The sequence below is a fragment of the Ursus americanus genome, chromosome 14, assembly GCF_024610735.1.
Source record: "Ursus americanus isolate L20-20 chromosome 14, mUrsAme1.1.p, whole genome shotgun sequence".
In the NCBI taxonomy this organism is placed as follows: Eukaryota; Metazoa; Chordata; class Mammalia; order Carnivora; family Ursidae; genus Ursus; species Ursus americanus.
In genome coordinates this window covers 45,671,999-45,695,910 of record NC_142140.1, presented here as the reverse complement: position 1 = coordinate 45,695,910, position 23,912 = coordinate 45,671,999, and the positions used below count along the sequence as shown (strand labels likewise).

General features: G+C 43.4%; 1 protein-coding gene and 1 pseudogene across 1 annotated transcript; one reads left to right on the top strand and one right to left on the bottom strand.

Annotated features, from left to right (window-relative positions):
• Nucleotides 1-4,428: 4,428 nt before the first annotated feature.
• Nucleotides 4,429-5,379, bottom strand: LOC123780033 (olfactory receptor 10H3-like). Its single transcript, XM_045778794.2, has one exon. The coding sequence runs from the start codon at nt 5,356-5,358 to the stop codon at nt 4,429-4,431; it is 930 nt and encodes a 309-aa protein (XP_045634750.1). The 5' UTR covers nt 5,359-5,379.
• A 6,055-nt stretch (nt 5,380-11,434) lies between these two features.
• LOC123779811 (olfactory receptor 10H4-like) lies at nt 11,435-13,057 on the top strand (annotated as a pseudogene).
• Nucleotides 13,058-23,912: the final 10,855 nt, after the last annotated feature.

Sequence of the window (23,912 nt, the reverse complement as noted above, 5' to 3'; positions counted from 1 at the left end):
ATATACACATCCATCCTAGTTTTTCTCTATCTCCATGGAACCCTGACTAATATACATTCTGAAGAGAAAAAGAAGCCTTGTAAAAATGTCACATTTCCATCTAAAGAGATCAGTCCAGACCTCCAGATCCCTGAGTGTCTTTCCTCTCTGTAAGTATTTCCACCAGGTCAGCCCCTGCAACTCAGTGTCCTCTCTGCTGATGTACATGTTTATGTATCCTTATTGTAAGGCAGATGCCCCATCACACAGGAGTTTTAGCATCTCTTCTGAGCTCACACAGTCCACAATGAGCACAGAGAAATTTCCTGGTGTCCTCCACTTCCTATTCTGCTGAGTTCATTGGGTGTAGACCACAGACCTTGGGCTGGGTACCCTATAGCTACATGGTTACGTGTGTCCTCACAACACACCCCAAGGGCCTTGCTGCCAATGAGCAAATCCTGCAGCTGGGCTATCAGGACTCCTTCACCTTTGCTGATGGACTTCTAAGGATACTCAGCCCATCTCATGAGTGATATGAATGCCCTAAGTTTTCTCCATAGAGAAGAATGGCCTAAGGATCTGGCTTGAAACTCATTTTATCATGAAACCAAATCAGATAGAATGACAGGATGCCTTGAAGTATAAAGAAAACAAGTCAGTTTTCTAGGGCCGCTGTAACAAGCACATAAACCTAGTGACTTAAAACCACACACATCTATCCTCTATGCTGGAGGCCAGAAGCCAATTTCAGGGTCACCAGGTGTGAGTCAAGGTGTGAGCAGGGCTGTGTCCTTCAGGGGATCCAGGGGGGAATCTGTCTCCTTCTTTCCCAGCTTCCAGAGGCAGTAGGCATTCCTTGGCTCAAGTTTCCCGTTCCAGTGTCACAGCCCATACTTCTCTGTCTGTCTGACGCCTCCTGCCCCCTTTTAGAAGGACACATGCAATTGTAGCAGGCCCATCTGGATGACCCAGGGCAATCCCTCTGTCTCAGATCCTTAACTGCATCTCATCTGCCCTGGGTAAGGGAACATAGTCATAGGCTCTGGATAAGGACATCTTAGGTGGCATTAGTCATTAACATCAATAATTGTAAAACAATGAAATGGAACCCCAGGGTCTCATTGTCAGTGTTGATGTGACAAAGTGTCTCAGTAGCTGTTCTGGAGTCAGTGTTTCTCTCTTGCTGTGTGAAAGGGGAGTGTGTGCCTGGAGCTGCACTTGTTTGCTTTCCTGAAAGGTGTCTATTCCTTCTAATGACAGCTTTCCTCTCCCAGTCAGGACAACACATCTCTCTGCAGGCACTGAGAGAGTTGTATTCCTGATCACTAACGGAGCTCACATGCAGAATGTAATGGATTCCTGCCTCACCACTTCAGGGCAGTGTGACTGGGGAAAAATCATCTCTCAGACTGGCATTTTCTGTATTTTTTAAAACATATAGTGTTTTATTAGTTTCAGAGGTTGAGTACAGTGATTCTTCAGTCTTATATAATGTCCCCTGCTCATGACACCACGTGCCCTCCTTAATGCCCATCACCCAGTTACTACACATCCCCTCACTCCCCTTCCCTCTCCTCCAAAATCCCTCAGTTTGTTTCCTGTCATAAAGAGTCTCTTATGGTTTGTTTCCTGCTCTGATTTTGTCTTGTTTTATTTTTTCCTCCTTTCCCCTAAGTTTCTCCATTTTGCTTCTTAAATTCCAAGTATGAATGAAATCATATGATAATTGTCTTTCTCTATTGTGAGTATATATATATATATATATATATATATATATATATATATATACACACACACACACACATCTCTTTTATCCATTCATCTGTTGATGGATATCTGGGCTGTTTCCATACTTTGGCTATCATGGACATTGCTGCTACCAACATTGGCATGCAGCTGCCCCTTCAAATCACTATGTTTATATCCATTGGATAAATACCTAGTAGTGCATTTGCTGGATCATAAGGTAGCTCTATTTTTAACTTTTTGTGGAACTTCCATACTGTTTTCCAGAGTGGCTGCAACAGCTTGCATTCCCACCAACAATGTAAGAGGGTTCCCCTTTCTCCACATCCTCGCCAACATCTGTCATTTCCTGATTTGTTAGTTTTAGGCATTCTGGCTGTGTGACATTCTATCTCATTGTGATTTTGATTTGTATTTCCCTGATGCTGCATGATGTTGAGCATTTCTTCATATGTCTCTTGGCCATTTGGATGTCTTCCTTGGAGAAATATCTGTTCATGTTCTCTGGCCATTTCTTGATTGGATTTTTGTTCTTTTGGTGTTGAGTTTGATAATTTCTTTATAGATTTTGGGTACTAGCCCTTTATCTGATATGTCATATGCAAATATCTTTTCCCATTCTGTTGTTTGTCTTTTGGTTTTGTTGACTGTTTCCATTGCTGAGCAAAAGCTTTTTGGCTTTTTTAAAAAAATTATGTTACGTTAGTCATCATACAGTACATTATTAGTTTTTGATGTACTCCCACTAGTTCATTTTTACTTTTGTTTCCCTTGCCTTTGGAGATGTGTCTAGCAAGAAGTTGCTGTGACCCAGGTCACAGACATTGCTGCCTGTTTTCTCCACAGGATTTTGATGGATTCCTGTCTCCTATTAGGTCCTTTATCCTGTTTGAGTCTATTTCTGTGTATGCTGTAAGAAAATGGTCCAGTTTCATTCTTCTGCATGTGGCTGTCCAATTTTACCAACACCATTTGTTGGAGAGACTGTCTTTTTTCCATTGGATATTCTTTTTTTCAGTATTGAAGGCTTTTATTTTTGCAATGTGCATGAGGGAAAAGAAGAAAGTCCTGATGGTCCTCCTCTGATTTAACAGAGCGATTTTGAATGTATTTATATTGTTTAGAAACAGCAGTCTTTCAATTTTAATACTAACACTAAGGCAAGGAATTATAGAGACAACCAATCAGAATTATGGGTTTCTCTTTAAAGTTTACTTTCTCACAATATGACAACAATTTCTAAAGTCTTTGGAATTTCTTTCTTTCTTTTTTATTATGGTCAGTTAGCCACTGTATGGTACATCTTTAGTTTTTATGTTGTGTTCAATGATTCATTAATTGCATTTAACACTAGGTGCTCATCACAACACATGCCCTCCTTAATACCCATCACCCCATTACCCATCCCCTCACCCCTCCCCTCTGAAATCCTGTTTGTTTCCGAGGGTCCATGGTCTCTCATGGTCCATCTCCCTCTCTGATTTCTCCTGTATTTCAAAAACGGGAATAGTAATAGATGTGGGTCATCTCTAAGCGTGCAGAAATAATAATTTATTTTGAGACTTAGAAGAGTGAATGCACAGGAAACTCTTCCCACAACATTTGGCAAGGAGCAGGCACTCATATGTGGTAGGCGTTCTTACATTTATGATTATAAAACATCTTCTGCCTGCAAAGCCCAATATCGGGCCACAGCTTTGAGTAAGAATTTACACCAATGGAAGGCCCTCTCCCTGGATCCTCAGATATATGCTTCTCAAACCCTAGGATGGGAGTCAGACAGACCTCCACGTGACTCCTTCATTCAGGTGTTGTATGACCTGCACCAACATTTCTCATCTGCATATTTGGAGTACCCATATCCTGACCTCTCTTCGTGCCATCTTGGCATAGCATTGTGCCTACAACACAACCCCAGATAGACTCGAGGAAACACAGGCATGAGAACTTGCTGTTTCACAGAAAGTAATGTGGGGGAAAAGGGGAAAGAACTTCAATAAGATGTCAGATAACAACCCACTTTAACATTCTGTATGGTCTTACCTAAGCTCTGAACCCTCTCCCCTTTGTCTGTCTCTGCCTCGCTGTCTCTTTCTCTTTCTCCACTTCACATTCGAACATACTTTACTAAACTCAGATCAACACAGAAACCTCCTGAGGGTCTCTGCCCTCCAAAGACATTGAGGAGTCAGTCAACCATCTCCTTGGAGACAAATAGTTTATGTTCTTTTCTACGTATCTTATAATTAAAAGATAATACTTGGACAACACTGGACAGAGTGCCTGTTAAGAAAAACCTTGATGCTGGTGGCATTTATTATTATGCTCATTTCTGTTTTTCCTGATGGTGGAGGAGGAAAGGTCCTCCCTAACTTGTCCATTCAAGAAAAACCATTGGCATCAGTGCCCAGACACATCCATGTGATGTCTCCCACCAGCCCATAGGGAGATAACAAACTCTTAGACAGAGGTAATGGGATGGAATTCATCACACAGGGTCAAAGTAAGACATAGAGTCTATGCCAGAGGCAGCAAACAAATTGGGGAAAAACAAGTACCTATCCTGCTCTGTTACCTATGGGTGCATCCAACAATATCTATTCAGTATTTTCATATACGGAGTTCCTACAACAGTCCTATGGAGAGAGTTGTTATTATTTTCAGCCATGCCATCATATTGCCTCACCACCAAATGGGTCTTCAGGAGCTTAGGGGACTGAATTTTCTCTGGAAGCTTTTCTTTATGGCATTCTTGAGCTCCTTATTCCTGAGGCTGAAAATGATCGGGCTGAGAAAGGGAGTGAAGACTGTATAGGTGGTGGCCATCAGAGTGCTACTGTCCATAGAATGGGGGCCCTTGGGCTTGAGGTAGATAACGGAGGCAAAACCTTGGTGCACAATGACCACAGTGAGGTGGGACACACATGTGGAGAAGGTCTTGTGCCTGCCCTCGGCTGAGGGGATCTTCAGTATGGCAGCCACAATGAAGATATAGGAGAGGACGATGAGGAATGAACATCCCATCAGAACAGTGACACATACCAGGATCACACCCAAGGTGGCAGAGGATGTCTCCTTCCCACAGGCCAACTTTAGGAGGGAAAGGGCATGGCAGCCAAAATGATGTATCACGTTAGATCCACAGAAGGTGAGATGAAAAACTATCAGGGTCACCATCATCCCCATGACTGAGCCACCAGCCCAGGACCAGGACACTAGACGGGCACAGGAGCGGGTGCTCATAAGCACGTTGTACGTCAGGGGGTGGGTGATGGCCACGTAGTGGTCATAGCCCATGACAGTGAGTAGGATGGAGTGTGTGAAACCGCATGTGAAGGAGAAGAACATCTGGCTGGCACAGGCCACAAAGGTGATGATGTGATGGGTGGAGAGCAGGTCAGTCAGCAGGCGTGGGGTGATGGAGAAGGTATAGAGGATCTCAGAGATGGAGAGGGCGCACAGGAAGAAGTACATGGGCGTGTGCAGGCTGCGCTCACTCCAGACAGTGGCCATGATGATCAGGTTCCCCAGCAGCGTGAACAGATACATGAGCAGGAACAGCAGGAAGAAGACAGGCAGGAGATGTGGGGGGAAGTTGGAGAAGCCCACAAGGATGAATTCAGACACCATGCTATAGTTCTGACCAACCACAGATGCTGCATCTGGTGATACCAGAAAGGGAACAAAGGTACATGGTTTATTCCATGAGGGAGAAGCATAATTCAGCATCAGAAAACCTATCACGTGATTAGTCACATGAAAAAACTAAAAAGGAAATGTCATGTAATTATATCAACGTCGGCAGTAGACTTGGATTACTAAGTTTCAATTCTTATTTATGATATTTTAAATTGATTTTTAAAAAATATTTTATTATGTTATGTTAGTCACCATATAGTACATCATTAGTTTTTGAAGTAGTGTTCCATATTAAAATTGATTTTTAATTGATATATAACTTTGCATTATTTTATATATACAAGATAATGCACATATAAAAAGTTTTAAAAAGCTTCTTCTCAACATGAAATCGACTAGGACTTAACTAAAGAAGAATAGATACCGCAAAACTAGCAAATATTACATGAAGGGGGAAACTAGGGGTGCATTGTTTTAGAATCCGGAACAAGCCAAGGGTACTCACTGTCTGTGCTGCTCATTAGCAGGGAACTGAAAGCCTGGAGCGGTGCTTGCGGAAAGATATAGAAAGAAGGAATATCAGGATCAGAAGGGAAGAGACGTGATCATCTACCTAAAAGGTAAAAGAATGAAGGTGGAATATATTTGAACAAAGCCAGAACACAATTTGCAGAAGACTAGATCAACTTCCCAAACGCACAGTATTTCCCGTGGAATTACACCCATAATCATCATGTTAAAGATAGAATTTAAGGAAAACATAAAATAACATTACCAATAGTGACACAAACCAATATAAGACAGTGCTCATACATTTTGGCCTCAGGATTTCTTTACACTAGAAACCTATTGAGTCTCCTAGAGGGCCTTATTTTGAGGGAGTGATAACTCTCCATTCTTACCATATTAGTAATTAAAACTGCGATTCTTTGAAAACATTTATTTACTAACTCATGTAAAAGAACAATAATCAACCTTTGATTCAACCTAAAGGAATAATCAACTGATGTTAATATAAGGAACACTTTAGGAAAGTAACTGCATTTTTAAAAACTCATGTAGAGGGCTTCAGAGGGGAGAGGGTGGGGGACTGGGATAGGCCAATGATGGGTGTTAAGGAGGGCACATATTGGGGCACCTGGGTAGCGCAGTCGTTAGGTGGCTGCCTTCGGCTCAGGGCGTGATCCCGGCGTTCTGGGATCGAGTCCCACATCGGGCTCCTCCACTGGGAGCCTGCTTCTTCCTCTCCCACTCCCCCAGCTTGTGTTCCCTCTCTCGCTGGCTGGCTATCTCTGTCAAATAAATAAGTGAAAAATCTTAAAAAAAAAAAAGGAGGGCACATATTGCATGGTGCACTGGGTGTTATATGCAAAAAAATGAATAATGGAACACTACATCAAAAACTAAGGATATACTGTATGGTAATTAACATAACATAATAAATTATTAAATTAAAAAAACTCAGGTAGTGAGAAGTGTACCTTTGTTTTACATTTTTGCCAATTTGGCCAATATTGGCTGGACGGAAGACAAGATGATGCTTGTATCTCCTTCTTCATTCAGCCTGGGGCAATATGTGATTTTAGTTGAGGCATAAGACAAAAATACATCCTCACCTTCATTGGAAAAGTGAGGACCTGATGGCCCCCCCAAAGGGTCTCCAGGACACTGGGGATCCTCATATCACACTTTGAAAGCCTTGGGTTTAGAATATAGAATATCTAGGAATTAACCAAGCACGTGCAATATCTCCAAGGACAGAGATTTTAACCACGGATAGATATGTAGAAGATGGTCTGGGTACTTGGAAAATACAGAAACCAATGTGCTCTCTTGGATGGATTGAGCTAATATACCAATTATGTCAGTTCCTCCCCAAATTATATTCAGTACAACAGCATTTACAACTTAAGAAGTTAAATTTAAGTACTATCTTAAACCTCTTTCTGAAAAATAAAGTCAGTGAGAAACTGTACTGGTCTTCTAAAAATGGAGTATACAAGAGAGATAAGAGATATCCCACTAACATAATATAATAAAAAACATTAAAAAAAAAGAGGTATCCCTCCCCGTGTTGCAAGTCAGTATAGGCTTGCAATCATTTAAAAAAGTGTGACAATGGAAGGACGTGCATGATATGTGTGATACATGGAATGACGCTGTTTGGCTATCTCGGAAACTATCCTTGCCTGACACTAAACCCAATAGGTGATAAAGGTGGGAGCACAAGTCAAACAGAAAGAATGGATTGTTTACTGGTTTGTGGTGGGAAAGATGGTCATTTTTTGAATCTGCGCAAATCTGAATTCCTGTGTAAGACCAACCCAAGGTAGATAGATTTCACACATAAAATGAAATATAAAGTTAATAGGAGAAGGCTTGGGATCTCAGAGTGAAGAAGGACTTCTTAACCAAAGCTCAAAATCACAAATATTAAGGTGATATGGAGAAAGGGGAACACTTTTACACTGTTGGTGGGAAGGCGAACTGGGGTTGCCACTCTGGAATACAGTATGGAGATTCCCCAAAAAGTTAAAAATGGAACTACCCTATATCCACCAATTGCACTACTACATATTTACCCAAAGAACACAGAAATACTGATTCAAAGGGATACATGCACTCTGATGTGTATAGCAGCATTCCCTGCAATAGCCAAATTATGGAAACAGCTCAAGTGTTGGGTAAAGAAGATGTGGTTTATGTACACAATGGAATACTACTCAGCAATCAAAAAGAATGAAATCTTGGCATTTGCAACAACATGGATGGAGCTAGAGAGTGTTATGTTAAGTGAAATATGCCAGTTAGAGAAAGACCAATACCATATGATTTCACACATGTATGGAATTTAAGAAACAAACAAAGGAGCAAAGGGAAAAAAAGAGAGGGAGAGTGAGAGGCAAACCAAGAAAGAGACTCTTAAGTATAGAGAAAAAACTGTTGATTACCAGAGGGTAGAGGGGTGGGGCGTGAGAGAAATAGGTGATGGGGATTGAGAAGTTCACTTGCTGTGATGAGCACTGGGTGTTGTATGGAAGTGTTCAATATACTAATTCTAATACTAAGTGTTCAATATACTAATATACTAATAAAAACTAATATTACACTATATGTTAACTAGTGGGACTGAAATAACAACCTAAAAAATACACGAAATGTGTATATGCGTGTTTTGTGTATAAAAAAGCATTTGAGGACAGTATGAAAAATGTAACATCAAGAAGTAAAACAAATTTTCGGACATTTAAGCATACCAATTTTTGAAGGCTTCATAACTTTACTTTTCTCAAAAAAATGAGTAAAAAGAAATAGATGAAAAAAAGAGCATTCGAATTTCATGAGCATATTTTCTGTAAGCGCTGATGTCATTCTCTTCAGATAAATGTTAACTGCTCAGGAAAGGAAACAGACATGAAGTTTCCCCAAGGATTTTTTTTAAACAAAGGATATCAAGGATCTATGAATAGGCAGGTGGAATTTGGAAAAAGAGCCTTTGCATTGCTGAAAACTGACCAGGAAGTACTATCTAGAAGAAATAAGAAACCAGTGACATTCAGAAGGAGAAACCTCAATGCAGAAATGAGCCAAGGATACAAGCAGATAACTCACAGAAGGAGTTACACGGGCACACAAAACGACGGTTTTAAGACAGGAAAGGACAGAGGAAAATCACCAGGGACTTTCACTTTATTCAGTTCCCCAGACTAGAAAGTGCCCAGAAAGCAATCCTCGTAGCCTGCTGGCGAGAACTGAGACGGGAGAAGCACAAGCTTCGCCTGCTCTGTGCACCAGGACATGTGCTCCTGAGCATCTATATTGATAGCTCACAGCTGTCTGAAAGGAGCATGTCAGTGGATGTTTAGGTAGCACTGCTTGTTGCAGGGAAATGGACAAGCCTTCTTGGGAACCATAACTGGGAGGAGGGGTGAATACAACTACTGGGTCCCTGGGTATGAGTTCAATGCACACACAGCAGTGTAAAGGAACCTGTTAAATGACCTTGAGTGAATGAAGCAAAAGTGGATGAACATTCTAGAATAATTCCATTTGGGCACGTGAAAATTAGAATACCTGAAACTATTCTGAACCATACTGTAAGGGTGTATACATGTCACTTTACATTTGTCAAAACCCACAGAATGAGTAACACAATCAACCCTAATGTAACTCATGAGTTGAGTTAATAATTATGTAACCATATTGGTTCACCAATGGAACAAATGGACCACAAGAATACAGACGGAACAACCTTTAGCAACAACCCTGGCCTCAACCCACTAGATGCCAGTAGCAACCCCTCCCTCCCCATGTGCTGGGACAACTAAAAGAGCCTCCAGGTATCCACAAACATTTTAGGTTTGGGGGCAGAATCAGCCTCAAATAAGAAAGCAGACTTAGAAGCTACAAAGGGCACTAGGTTGGGTGAAGAACCCAAGACACAGCATGGGCAACCTGAGAAGACCCCAGCAGCTCCCCACGGCTAAGAGCCTATCTTATGACCCTTCTCCCAGGCCCTGTCCCCATTGCCAGTCTAGGTCCTGCTCCCCACAACAGTCTGAGTATTGCCACCTACCTTGTCCCTCCTGGTCCTCCTCAGCCTGGGCTGCCTCTTTTAGGAAGCAGCCAGCAGGGTAGGACAGAAAAAGCTCTCCTGCTTGAGGTTGTCAGCGGCACACAAGGGCAGGTATGGGGCCAGACCTTGGGGCTCCTGGAACAGATGTTGAGTTGTTTATCCCTGCTGCAGCTTCCCAGCAGGCTGCTCCCCAGGGCCTCCCTAGGACACCAACCTGCAAGGTGTGCCCTCAGGGTCTAGAGAGGCTAGGAGGATCATCAGAGGGCCTCCAGAGACCTGCAGCCTCTCCTCCTTCCTCTAACACTCCAACACAATCGAGGCTCCCTGCTGTCTCTCTCTGCCAAGAAAGGCCCAGGCCCTGATGAGATTTAGCAGCTCCCAGTCTTGGGGCAACAGGTCTAGATTAGATGCTCTCAAATCCTTGTGGTCAGGGCAGCGTTAGAGGGAAGGCAGGAGCTGGAGCAGCCCAAAGTGGGAATTCAGGGCTCTTCCCTGGGATCAAGGTACCTGGAAGTCTTCCCAGAATAAGGGTAACTTAGAGCTGAGTCTCTAAATTGAGTCTCTAGTGTTCAGTGTCTACTGGCCAAACTGGAGAGCCCCACTTCTCGTCTTGGTTGATTTATCCTATCTCTGTTGTCATGGTATCCAAGCCAGTGAGTCCATTTAGTATGTGCTTCATTGGGCTCTAATAACACATTTGGTCTTTGTTCAATTCCCGAGGCAAAGCCCCTAAGCCCTTGTCTCAAGAGTGATTAAAATAGCTTCTGTATGCTACTGAGATGAGTGGTGGCTGGGGACTCCTCGATAGTTGTGGGAAGGGGGCTGCTCACCAGAACAACCAGGGGTGATTAGAGAATTGGAACCTCCAGGGAGGGGAGAGGGGCTACAGATTCATACTCAATAAGGATGAAGGATTTAAGCAATCACATCTGTGTAATCAAACCTCCATAAAAACTCCCTAAACAATGGGATTCAGAAACCTTCCCAGCTGGTGAACACATGGTGGTGCTGGGAGGGTGGCATGTCCAGAGAGGGCATGGAAGTTCCTCCCTCCTTCCTCCATACCTTGCAGGATGCATCTCTTTTATTTGGCTGTTCCTGAGTTGTTTCATAATAAACTGGGAAAAGTTAAGTGTTGAATTTTCCTGATTTCTGTGAGTCATTTATCAAAGTATCCAAATGGAAATGGGGGAATGTGGAAACCCCCACCTGTGTAGCCACATCAGACAGAACTGTGGGTAACTGGAGCAGTGAATACTTGTGACTGGCATCCCCAGGTAGTTAGTGTCAGAATTGAACAGAATTATAGGACACCAAGATGGTGTCTGGGTAGTTGTAGAATTGGTTGTTGGTGTGGAAAGAACTCACACATTTGGTGTCTTGAGTGTTAGAAGTAGCAACAGTTCATTCCTGTCTCCCTCAGTCCAATCAGCATCACTGTCCATTCTCTGTCTGAAATCAACATTAGTTTGCCACTGCACCCCATCCAGGATGCCCTCATACCCCTCTCCCCATCTCTTCCTGCGACTGCCCACCCAACCAGCCCTCAGCAGGCTTCTTCCCTCACACCAGCCAGAGGGGGTCTCTACAAACAGGAATCTGACCATGCTGCTTGTGCTTAAAGAGCTCCTCTTGGCACAACCATTTTGGAAAAACTATGTGGCAGTATGTATTCAAGCTGAACAGGTATTCCCTATGAGTCAGTATTTACACACCTAACTATAGACCCAACCCAACACATAAGTATTAATCCACTAAAGGACATGTACTAGATATCATAAGAACACCCTCATAGGAAGCCCCACTGGAAACATCCATGAATATGTTCACATAATGGAATACAGCTCTTTCCTCTATGTATTTAAAAACGATTCAAGGGTCCCCACTGCCCTTAAACTCTTCAAGTGGACACCATGGTCTTGCATGCTCTTACCCTACTCAACTCTCTGCCTTCAACTCCAGAATCACACTAGTGACTTCCAACTCTCCCTGAGTTGGTGCACTGAACATGCCATTGTCCCAAATACACCATGCCTCTGTCACCCTGAGCCTTTGTGCTTGCTGGACCCTCTGTCTGGAAACCCTTCTTCCACCTCCCTGCCTCACCTGAATCATACCTACTCACCCTTCAGGTCTCCCTATAGACACCACCAATTTCAAAGTCTCTAAATCCCAGGCTGGGTCTGTGACCCACGCTTAGCTTCTGCAGATCCCTAGGCTGTCCTCAACAGACCTCTGACTACTCTGTGCTGTCATCTTTGGTATGACAGCTTCCCTTGGTAGACCACGAAAAGGACAGAGCAGAGCCCTAGGCCTTGGTCATTGCTGGATTCAAGCACTTAGAAATTTTCCACATAAAATAAGCCTTGAATAACATTTCTTTTTTTTCATAATAATATTTTTGTTATATTATGTTATTCACCATACAGTACATCCCTGGTTTTTGATGTAAAGTTCGATGACATTTCTTGACTATATGAATGAATAAATGAAGACAAAGTGCTGTGAGGATATATAGCACACCTTTCTGTTCATGATCATGGCCAATGACTGCTATGTGTCCATCTGCCTCTCCCGAGGTACCATGTGCTCATGAGTCCCCATGACTGTGCCGTCTCCTGTCCAGGTGTTGGGCTGGTCATGGGAATGATGGTGACCCTGATAGTTTTTCATCTCACCTTCTGTGGGTCTAATGTGATCCACCATTTTGTCTACCATGTTCTTTCCCTCCTAAAGTTGTCCTGTGGGAAGGAGACATCCTCTGTCTCTTTGGATGTGATCCCAGTGTGTGTCACAGCTATGATGGGCTGTTTATTCCGCATCATCCTCTCCTCTGTTTTCATCATGGCTGCTATGTTGAGTATCCCCTCTGATGAGGACAGGCACAAGACCTTCTCCACATGTGTGTCCCATCTCACTGTGGTCATTGTGCACTATGGTTTTGTCTCCGTTATCTACCTCAAACCAATTCTATGCCGGTGACACTCTGCTGACCACCAGTATACAGTCTTCACCCTCTTTCTCAGCCCGATTATTTTCAGTATCAGGAATAAGGAGCTCAGGAATGCCATAATGGAATGCTTCTAGAGAAAATTCAGTCCCCTAAGCTCCTGATGGTCAGTTTGGTGGTAAGGAAATAATGCAGGAGGGCTAGGAATAATAACATCTGTCTCTATAACACTGTTGTAGGGTTTCATGTGTATGAAAATACACACATCCATAGGTGATAGATGCATGCTTGGTATTTGTTTTCCTCCAATTTTTTTGCCCCCCTTACATGGGATCTAGTGATCACAATCTCCTGCTCTTGACCCTGTGTGATGAAGTCCATTCCACTGCCTCCATCAGAGCAAATGTTACCTACCAAGGGCCAAAAGCAGCATCATGTGAGTGTGTCTGGGCCATGATGTACAGAGTTCTTCTTGAATGGACAAGCAACAGATTTTCCACTCCCCACCATAAGGATAAACAAAAATAAGCATAATAATAAATGCCCATAGCATTGACCCTTTTCTTTTTTTAAATTTTAATTGAATTTAATTTTATTATTATGATATGTTAGTCACCATACATTACATCATTAGCTTTTGATGTAGTGTTCCATGATTCATTGTTTGTGTAGAACACCCAGTGCTCCATGCAATAGCTGCCCTCCTTAATACCTATCACTGGGCTAACCCACCTCTCCACTCCCCTCCCCTCTAAAACCCTCCGTTTGTTTTTTCCCAGAGTCCATAGTCTCTCATGGTTCTTCTCCCCCTCTGTTTCCCCCCACTCCATTTTCCCCTTCCTTCTCCTAACGATCTCCCTGCTATTCCTTATGTTCCACAAATAAGTAAAACCATATAATAATTGTCTTTCTCTGCTTGACGTATTTCGCTTAGCATAATCTCCTCCAGTTCCATCCATGTTGATGCAAATGTTGGGTAATCATCCTTTCTGATGGCTGAGTAATAGTCCATTGTATATATGGACCACATTTTCTTTTTTGTTTTGTTTTGTTTTTTTTGTTTCTTTTTTTTTTAATGATTTTTTATTATATTATGTTAGTCACCATACAGTACATCCCCGGTTTGGACCACATTTTCTTATCAAGCATTGTATTCAGTGTTTTATAGTATTGTCTGTTAAATTATAACAAATGCACAAATGAAAATAAACTATTTGTCTCTTGGAGGATGGTTACTGTTTATAATTCCTCCCTGCTTTGGGAGGAATAGACCCTAAGGGAGGTTTTATATTTTAAAATTTTAAAAGTTGAATAAGAGAGAGATAGACTGAGAGAGAGAGAGAAAGAGAGAGAATGAACTAGTGGGATGGGAGTCCTTTAAATTGATCTGTACAGAAAGTTGCCTAAAATTGGATATGGGAAAAAATCTGCAAAGAAATGAAGAAGAAGAAGAAGAAGAAGAAGAAGAAGAAGAAGAAGAAGAAGAAGAAGAAGAAGACGACGACTACGACGGCGGCTGTTAACAGGGCAATTTTCACCTGAGAAGGGAAAGGGAAGGGAGAATGAGAGAGGAAGGGACCAGAAGTAGAAGGATGCGGACAGAGAGAAATGAGGGCTAGAAGGGGGAGAGGGTTCATGTGTGGGTTAGAACATAAAGGATGGTAAAAGGGTGTTGCTATCTGACATCTTATGGAAATCCTTTTCCCTTTTCCCCACATTACTTTCAGGAAAACACAAATTTCTCACTCCTGTGTTTTACTTGAATCTATCTGGGGAATGTGTTGTAGGCACAATGATATCTCGAGATGGCACAAAGGGAGGTCAAGGGTATGGGTAGCCTTATTATGCAGATGAGAAATGGTGGAGGTCACATAACACAAGAGTGAAGGGGGTCCCATGGAAATTTAGGTCTGTCTGACTCCCATGCTCGGGTTTGGGAAAGCATTATGTCTGAGGATCCAGAAAGGGGGCCTCCTGTGGATCTAAACTATTACTCAAAGGTAAAGCCACATCTTGGAGTTGGAGGCAGAAGATGTGTTGTAACATTAAACCCATGGCCACCAGTCATCTCGTGAGCATACAAAGACTCTCATCAGAGGGTCAGTAAACAAAGACACACAAGAGACCAAATATTAGTTTGATTATATCACAGAGAGTCAGATGTTAATGTGGACTCTTTGGCCTGGACCACCAGGAAAACAAGGATAGGAAAGAACTTGACCACAAGAAGAGGTGGGGCCCCCAGCCTCCTCTCATCTCATTACCATATAGAAGCCACAATTATCATTTCTGAGACAGGGGCTTAGGGGCTGTGTGTCCAGACCTAGAGAAAAACCAAAAGTGCTACTAGATCCCAAGAGTGCACATACTAATGTGGATTCTCTGGCTTGGATCACTATGACAGCAGAGATAAGGTAAATCCTCCAAGAGAAGAAGTAGAGCTATCCAGTTTGGCCAGAAGACACTGAACCAAGAAGAAACCACTGACCAAGAGAAACCATCCTCCAAGACCCAGCTCTAAATTACCCTTATTCTGGGAAGGTTTCCTGCTGTCTTGACCCCAGGGCAGAGCCCTGGATTCCCACTCTGGGCTGCTCCAGCTTCTGCCTTCCCCCCTGACACTGCACTGACCCCAAGGATTTGAGGGCATCTAATCCTGTCCTGTCTCCCTCAAGACTGGGAGCTCCTAGTCCTCAGCAGGGGCTGGGGCTCTCTGGGCAGAGGTAGACAGTAGGGAGACTCGGTTGTGTTGAAGTGTTTGAGGTTAGGAGTAGAGGCAGCAGGTCTCTGGAGGCCCTCTGATGATCCTCCTGGCATCTTGAGATGCTGAGGGCAGATCTTGCAGGTTGGTGTCCCAGGGAGGCCCTGGGGAGCAGCCTGCTGGGAAGCTGTAGCAGGGATAAAGCACACAGCATCTGTTCCAGGAGCCCTGAGTTCTGGCCCCATACCTGCACCTGTGTGCTGCTGACAGCCTCAGGAGAGCTTTTTTCCCCTAACCTGCTGGTTGCATCCTGGAAGAGGCAGCCCAGGCTGAGGAGGACCAGGAGGGACAGGGTAGGTGGCAATACTCAGACAGTTGTGGGGAGCAGGACCTAGACTGGCAATGGGGACAGGGCCTGGGAGAAGGGTCATAAGATAGGCTCTTAGCCGTGGGGAGCTGCTGGGGTCTTCTCAGGTTGCCCATGCTGTGTCTTGGGTTCTTCACCCAACCTAGTGCCCTTTGTAGCTTCTAAGTCTGCTTTCTTATTTGAGGCTGATTCTGCCCCCAAACCTAAAATGTTTGTGGATACCTGGAGGCTCTTTTAGTTGTCCCAGCACATGGGGAGGGAGGGGTTGCTACTGGCATCTAGTGGGTTGAGGCCAGGGTTGTTGCTAAAGGTTGTTCTGTCTGTATTCTTGTGGTCCATTTGTTCCATTGGTGAACCAATATGGTTACATAATTATTAACTCAGCCCACAGATTAAAATAGGGTTCACTGTCTGTGTTGCATACCCTAGGTTTTGGCAGATGTACAGTGACATGTATACACCCTTACGGCATGGTCCAGAATAGTTTCAGATGCTCTAATTTTCACGTGCCCAAATGGAATTATTCTAGAATGTTCATCCACTTTTGCTTCATTCACTCAAGGTCATTTTACAGGTTCCTTTACACTGCTGTGTGTGCATTGAACTCCTACCTGGGGACCCAGTAGTTGCTTCCAGGCCATGTGACCTGCCCTCCTTCCAATTACGGTTTCCAAGCAGACTTGTCCATTTCCCCCACTCCAAGCAGTGCTACCTAAACATCCTCTGACATGCTCCCTTCAGACAGCTGTGAGCGATCCAGATAGATGCTCAGGAGCACGTGTACTGGTGCACAGAGCAGGTGAAGTCTGTGCATTTCCAGTCTTGGTTCTCACCAGCAGGTCATGAGGATTGCTTTCTCCCCACATTTTTTTTTTATAATGATTTTTTATTATATTATGTTAGTCACCATACAGTACATCCCCGGTTTTCGATGTAAGGCTCGATGATTCATTAGTTGTGTATAACACCCAGTGCACCATGCAATATGTGCCCTCCTTACTACCCATCACCGGTCTATCCCATTCCCCCACCCCCCTCCCCTCTGTAGCCCTCAGTTTGTTTCTCATAGTCCATAGTCTCTCATGTTTCATTCCCCCTTCTGATTACCCCCCCTTTCTTTATCCCTTTCTTCCCCTACTGATCATTCTAGTTCTTATGTTCCATAGATGAGAGAAATCATATGATAGTTGTCTTTCTCTGCTTGACTTATTTCACTAAGCATTATCTCCTCCAGTGCCGTCCATGTTGTAGCAAATGTTGAGAACTCATTCTTTCTGATTGCTGAGTAATATTCCATTGTATATATGGACCACAACTTCTTAATCCAGTCATCTGTTGCAGGGCATCTCGGCTCCTTCCACAATTTAGCTGTTGTGGACATTGCTGCTATGAACATTGGGGTGCATATGGCCCTTCTCTTCACTACGTCTGTATCTTTGGGGTAAACACCCAGTAGTGCAATGGCTGGATCATAGGGTAGCTCAATTTTTAACTTTTTAAGGGACCTCCACACGGTTTTCCAGAGTGGCTGTACCAACTTGCATTCCCACCAACAATGTAGGAGGGATCCCCTTTCTCCACATCCTCTCCAACAATTGTTGTTTCTTGCCTTGTCTATTTTTGCCATTCTAACTGGCGTAAGGTGGTATCTCAGTGTGGTTTTGATTTGAATTTCCTTGATGGCTTATGATTTTGAACATTTTTTCATGTGTCTGTTAGCCATTTGTATGTCTTCATTGGAAAAGTGTCTGTTCATATCTTCTGCCCATTTTTTGATTTGTTTATTTGTTTCTCGTGTATTGAGTTTGAGAAGTTCTTTGTAGATCTTGGATACCAGTCCTTTATCTGTAGTGTCATTTGCAAATATATTCTCCCATTCCGTGGGCTGCCTCTTAGTTTTTCTGACTGTTTCCTTGGATGTGCAGAAACTTTTAATCTTGATGAAGTCCCATAAATTCATTTTATCTTTTGTTTCTCTTGCCTTTGGGGATGTGTCATGAAAAAGGATGCTTTGGCCGATGTCGTAGAGGTTGCTGCCTATGTTCTCCTCTAGAATTTTGATGGATTCCTGTCTCACATCGAGGTCTTTCATCCATTTGGAGTTTATTTTTGTGTATGGTGTGAGAGAGTGGTCAAGTTTCATTCTCTTGCATGTAGCTGTCCAATTTTCCCAGCACCATTTATTGAAGAGACTGTCTTTTTCCCACCGGATGTTTTTTCCTGCTTTATCAAATATTAGTTGCCCAAAGAGCTGAGGGTCCATTTCTGGGCTCTCTATTCTGTTCCATTGGTCTATGTGTCTGTTTTTGTGCCAGTACCATGCTGTCTTTGTGATCACAGCTTTGTAGTACAGCTCGAAATCCGGCATTGTGATGCCCCCAGCTTTGTTTTTCCTTTTCAACAGTTCCTTGGAGATTCGGGGCCTTTTCTGGTTCCATACAAATTTAAGGACTATTTGTTCCAGTTCTTTGAAAAACGTTCTCGGTATTTTGATCGGGATAGCATTGAAAGTGTAGATTGCTCTGGGTAGCATGGACATTTTAACTATGTTAATTCTTCCGATCCATGAGCATGGAATATCTTTCCATCTTTTTATGTCTTCCTCAATGTCTTTTAAGAGTGATTTATAGTTTCTAGAATAAAGGTCCTTTACGTCTCTGGTTAAGTTAATTCCAAGGTAACATATGGTTTTTGGTGCTATTGTAAATGGGATGAATTCCCTAATTTCTCTTTCTTCGTTCTCGTTATTCGTGTACAGAAATGCAACTGATTTCTGAGCATTGATTTTGTATCCCGCCACGTTACTGAATTGCTCTATAACTTCTAATAGTTTGGGAGTGGCTTCTTTTGGGTTTTCCATATAGAGTATCATGTCATCTGCGAAGAGAGACATTTTGACTTCTTCTTTGCCGATTTGAATACCTTTGATCCCTTTTTGTTGTCTGATTGCTGTTGCAAGTACTTCTAGTACTATGTTGAATAATAGTGGCGAGAGTGGGCATCCTTGTCGTGTTCCTGATCTTAAGGGAAAGGCTTCCAGCTTTTCCCCATTGAGAATAATATTTGCAGTAGGCTTTTTATAGATGGCTTTTATGAGATTGAGAAATGTACCTTCTATTCCTACACTCTGAAGGGTTTTAATCAGGAAAGGATGCTGTATTTTGTCAAATGCTTTTTCGGCATCGATTGAGAGGATCATATGGTTCTTGAGTCTTTTCTTATTGATATGATTTATCACGCTGATTGATTTGCGAATATTGAACCACGCTTGCATCCCAGGTATGAATCCCACTTGATCGTGGTGGATAATCCTTTTAATGAACTGTTGGATTCTATTAGCAGGTATCTTGTTGAGGATTTTGGCGTCCATATTCATTAGGGAAATCGGTCTGTAATTCTCCTTTTTGAGGGGGTCTTTGCCTGGTTTGGGGATCAAGGTAATATTGGCCTCATAGAATGAGTTTGGTAGCTTTCCTTCTGTTTCTATTTTTTGAAATAGCTTTAGGAGAATAGGTATTATTTCTTCTTTGAATGTTTGGTAGAATTCCCCAGGAAAACCGTCCGGGCCTGGAGTTTTGTTATTTGGAAGGTTGTTTATCACTGACTCAATTTCTTCATAATTAATTGGCCTGTTTAAGAAATCAATTTCTTCCTTTTTCAATCTTGGTAGTTTATAGGTTTCCAGGAAGGATTCCATCTCTTCCAGATTGCTTAGTTTATTGGCATATAGCTGTTGATAAAAATTTCTAATAGTCCTTCCAATTTCAATGGTGTTCGTCGTGACCTCTCCTTTTTCATTCATAATTTTAATAATCTGGGTCCTTCCTCTTTTCTTTTGGATAAGTCTTGCCAGTGGTCTGTCAATTTTATTGATTCTCTCCAAGAACCAGCTTCTAGTCCTGTTGATCTGCTCTACTGTACTTCTGGTTTCGACTTGATTGATTTCAGCTTTAATTTTGGTCAACTGCTTCCTTGTGCGTGGATTAGGCCTGTCCCTCTGTTGCTGTTCCAGCTTCTTGAGGTGAGAATATAAAAACTGCATTTTAGATTTTTCTATTCTTTTGAGTGAGGCTTGGATGGCTATGTATTTCCCCCTTAGGACTGCCTTTGCAGTATCCCATAGGTTTTGGACTGTTGTATTTTCATTCTCATTGGTCTCCATAAATTGTTTAATTTGATTTTTGATTTCCTGGTTTATCGAGTCATTCCTGAGCAGGATGGTTCTTAGTCTCCAAGTGTTTGAGTTTCTTCCAAATTTTTCCTTGTGGTTGAGTTCCAATTTCAGAGCGTTGTGGTCTGAGAATATGCAGGGGATAATTTCAATCTTTTGGTATCGGCTGAGACCTGTTTTGTGTCCCAGAACATGGTCTATTCTTGAAAATGTTCCATGGGCATTAGAATAGAATGAGTATTCTTTGGTTCTGGGGTGTAGTGTTCTATATATATCTAAGAGGTCCAACTCGTCGAGTATGGCATTCAAAGCCTTTGATTCTTTGCTTAGTTTTTGCCAGGGTGTTCTGTCTATTTCTGAGAGTGGAGTGTTGTGGTCCCCTACTATTAATGTATTTTTATCTATATGTCTCTTTATTCTGGTTAAGAGTTGGCTTGTGTATCTTGCTGCTCCCCTGTTGGGGGCATATATATTTATAATTGTCATATCCACTTGTTGAATACTTCCCTTAAGAATAATATAGTGCCCTTCTGCGTCTCTAACTATAGTCTGTAGTTTAAAATCCAGTTTATCTGATATGAGAATTGCTACCCCAGCTTTCTTTTGATGTCCATTTGCATGAAAGATGGTACTCCATCCCCTTACTCTCAGTCTGAATGCATCTTTGGGTTCGAAATGAGTCTCTTGTAGACAGCAAATGGATGGGTCATTTCTTTTTATCCAATCTGCAACCCTGTGGTGTTTAAAGCAAGAATTTAAACCATTAATGTTAAGACTGGGTACTGAGAGATATGCTTTTAATTCTGCCATGTTGTCAGTAAAGTCTTTGTTTGTATTGGCTGTGACTTTCTGTTCTGTATCACTCTTGGGGCCTTTTTACTTTTATAGAACCCCCCGTAATACCTCCTGTAGGGCTGGTTTCGTGGTTACAAAATTGGCTAGTGACTGTCGATTCTGAAATGTCTTTATTTCTCCATCAATTCTGAATGACAGCCTTGCTGGATAAAGGATCCTTGGCTGCATGTTTTTCTCTGAAAGAGCTTTAAAAATGCTCCCCCAACCCTTTCTCTCATTCCAGGTCTGTGTAGACAGGTCTGATGTAATTCTGATGCCTTTGCCTTGGTACGTGAGAAATTTCTTTGCCCTGGCCGCTTTCAATACTGTTTCCTTGGATCTCATATTTGCGAAATGCACTATGACGTGACGTGGTGTAGGTCTGTCATGGTTGAGCTTGGGAGGGGTCCTCTCTGCCTCTTGGACACGAATTTTTGTTTCCCTTGCTAGATTAGGGAAGTTTTCAGCTACAATTTGTTCAAATATCTCTTCTAGACCTCTGTTTTTCTCCACCCCCTCGGGGATGCCAATGTTTCTAACATTGGATCGTTTCGTTGAGTCAGTAATCTCCCGTAGCCAACATTCGTGGGCGTGGATTTTTTTAAGACCATCTTCTATTTTTATTTTTTCCTCTATTAACCCATCCTCCAATTCACTAACCCTTTCCTCCGCTTCGTGACCCTGGCCGTCAGAGCCTCTAGTTTTGCCTGCATTTGGCTCATAGAATTTTTAATTTCTGTCAAATTCGCTCTCATTTCCGCCCTTAGGGATTCCATATTCTCAGTAACATTTTCCTGAATACTTTTTTCAAGTCTACTCATTATCTTGACCATTGTTACTCTGAATTCCATTTCTGATAATTTGGTTACATCCATATCCGTTACTTCTGTGGCAGAGGCCACTGACTCACTGTCTTTTCTTTGCTGGGGGGGGGGCTTCTCCTTCTTGTCATTCTGATGAAGAGAGGTTGCGGGGTTTCCAGAGCCCAAAATTATTGACTGGGTCCCAGGCCGTGCCCCTTGTTTTATAGGGATCTTAGAGATGTGGGCTTCTTCTTTAAAGATTTTATTTATTTACTTATCTGAGAGAGGGAGACAGACAGTCAGCAAGAACGAAACAGAAGCAGGGGAGTGAGAGAGGAAGAAGCAGGCTCCCAGCGGAGGAGCCCAATGAGGGACTCCTTTCCGGAACGCCGGGATCACGCCCTAAGCCGAAGACAGGCGCTCAATGACGGCGCCACCCAGGCGCCTCGGGTTGTGGGCTTCTTGATTTTTCAGCCTGCCTTCTGTGTTCTGGGGGAGGGGCCTGCCGCGCCGATACTCAGGCAACCCTGTTTGGTTAGAGTCTCCGTGTCCCCTGCGAGGGAGGATGGGGATGGGCACTCTCTGAGCCAGTATTTCCAGGCTTTTGTTCTCTGGCGGCTTTCCCTGGCGGCCGGCTATGCCTCTTCTGAGGGTCAGAGCAGCAGAGGCTGCATTGTCGCAGAACAGAGGGATTGCGGCCTGTTCTCCACTGATGTTCTGGCCACTTTAACTCTGTTACTGTTGGTGCTGCTCAACCCTGCGGCGTCCCGGGATGTGCGCACCAACTCGGCGACCCTGCCCTCACTTCCAGGGCCGGCGCGTCTCTGTCCTTTGTGTTTCTAATGCCGCCAGCCACTGGCCGCCCTGTCTCTGTCCTTTGTGCTTCTAATGCCGCCAGCCACCGGCCGCCCCGCGCGCTCCCGGGTCTCCCGGTCTCAGTCTATGCCCGGTGAGCACACCTCGATTCCGGAGTTTCGTGAGAAGTCTGGTGGCGCGTGCACCCGGTTCAGGGTCTCAGTCTGCTGTTTCGCGGGTGCCGACCGCGAGTCCGCCCGCTCCCCCGTGCAGGTGGCCCTTCAGCCGCCAGCCGCCCCGCGCGCGCTCCGGGAGTTCCCGGTCTCAGTCTGGATCCCGTGAGCACACCGGGATTCCGGTGTTCCGGGAGATGCCTGGTGGCGCGCGCGTTCACGGCTCACCGGTCTCAGTCCGCTCTCTCGCGGGTGCCCTCTGTGTGTCTGCCCGCTCCCCCGTGCAGGTGGCTGCCGCTTCCCGGCGCCCAAACGCGGCGGCTCCCTCCCCCTTCCGTTTATCTTCCGATATCCGTGCACGGTTTACAGCTCCCCTCTTGGTACCTCAATACTCAGCGCTGGAGATGTTCATTTGTAGAGATCCAGATGCATCATCCTGCGTCTCAGGCTGATTCCGTGGTTATTTAGGCTGGTCTGGTACCTATCCAGCTGGACTCAGGGGACCGGCTGAAAAAGGGGTCCCCTACTCCTCCGCCATCTTAACTCCTCTCCTCTCCCCACATTTTGATTAGCACTGGGCACTTTCTAGTTGGGGACGTGAATAGGTATACAGTGAAAGTCCATGGTGATTTCCCTCTGTCCTTTCCTTGTGTTAAACCATTGTTTTGTGTGCCTGTGTAATTCCTTCTGTGAGTTCTCTGCTCGTATCCTTGGCTCATTTCTGCGTTGAGGTTTCCTCCTTTTGAATGTCACTGGTTTCTTATTTATTCTAGATAGTATTTCCTGGTCAATTCTCAGCAATGCAAAAGCTCAATAACTAAATATTTTCAAAGATATCAGTTTTAATTACTAATATGGTAAGAATGGAAAGTTATAACTCACTCAAGCCAAAGCCCTAGGAGAGTCAATAGTGTTTTATCATAAGATATCCTGGGGCCAAAATGTTAAGGGCTGTCTCATTAACATTTGTGTCACTAATAGTTATGTTATCTTACTTTTTCTGTACAAATCTATAAGTTGCATTAAATTATGTGTTTGTTTATTTTTTTATAATAATTTTTTATTAAGTTATGTTAGTCACCATACAGTATATCCTTAGTTTTTGATGTAATGTTTCATGATTCATTATTTGCATATAACACCCAGTGCACCATGCAATACGTGCCCTCCTTAAT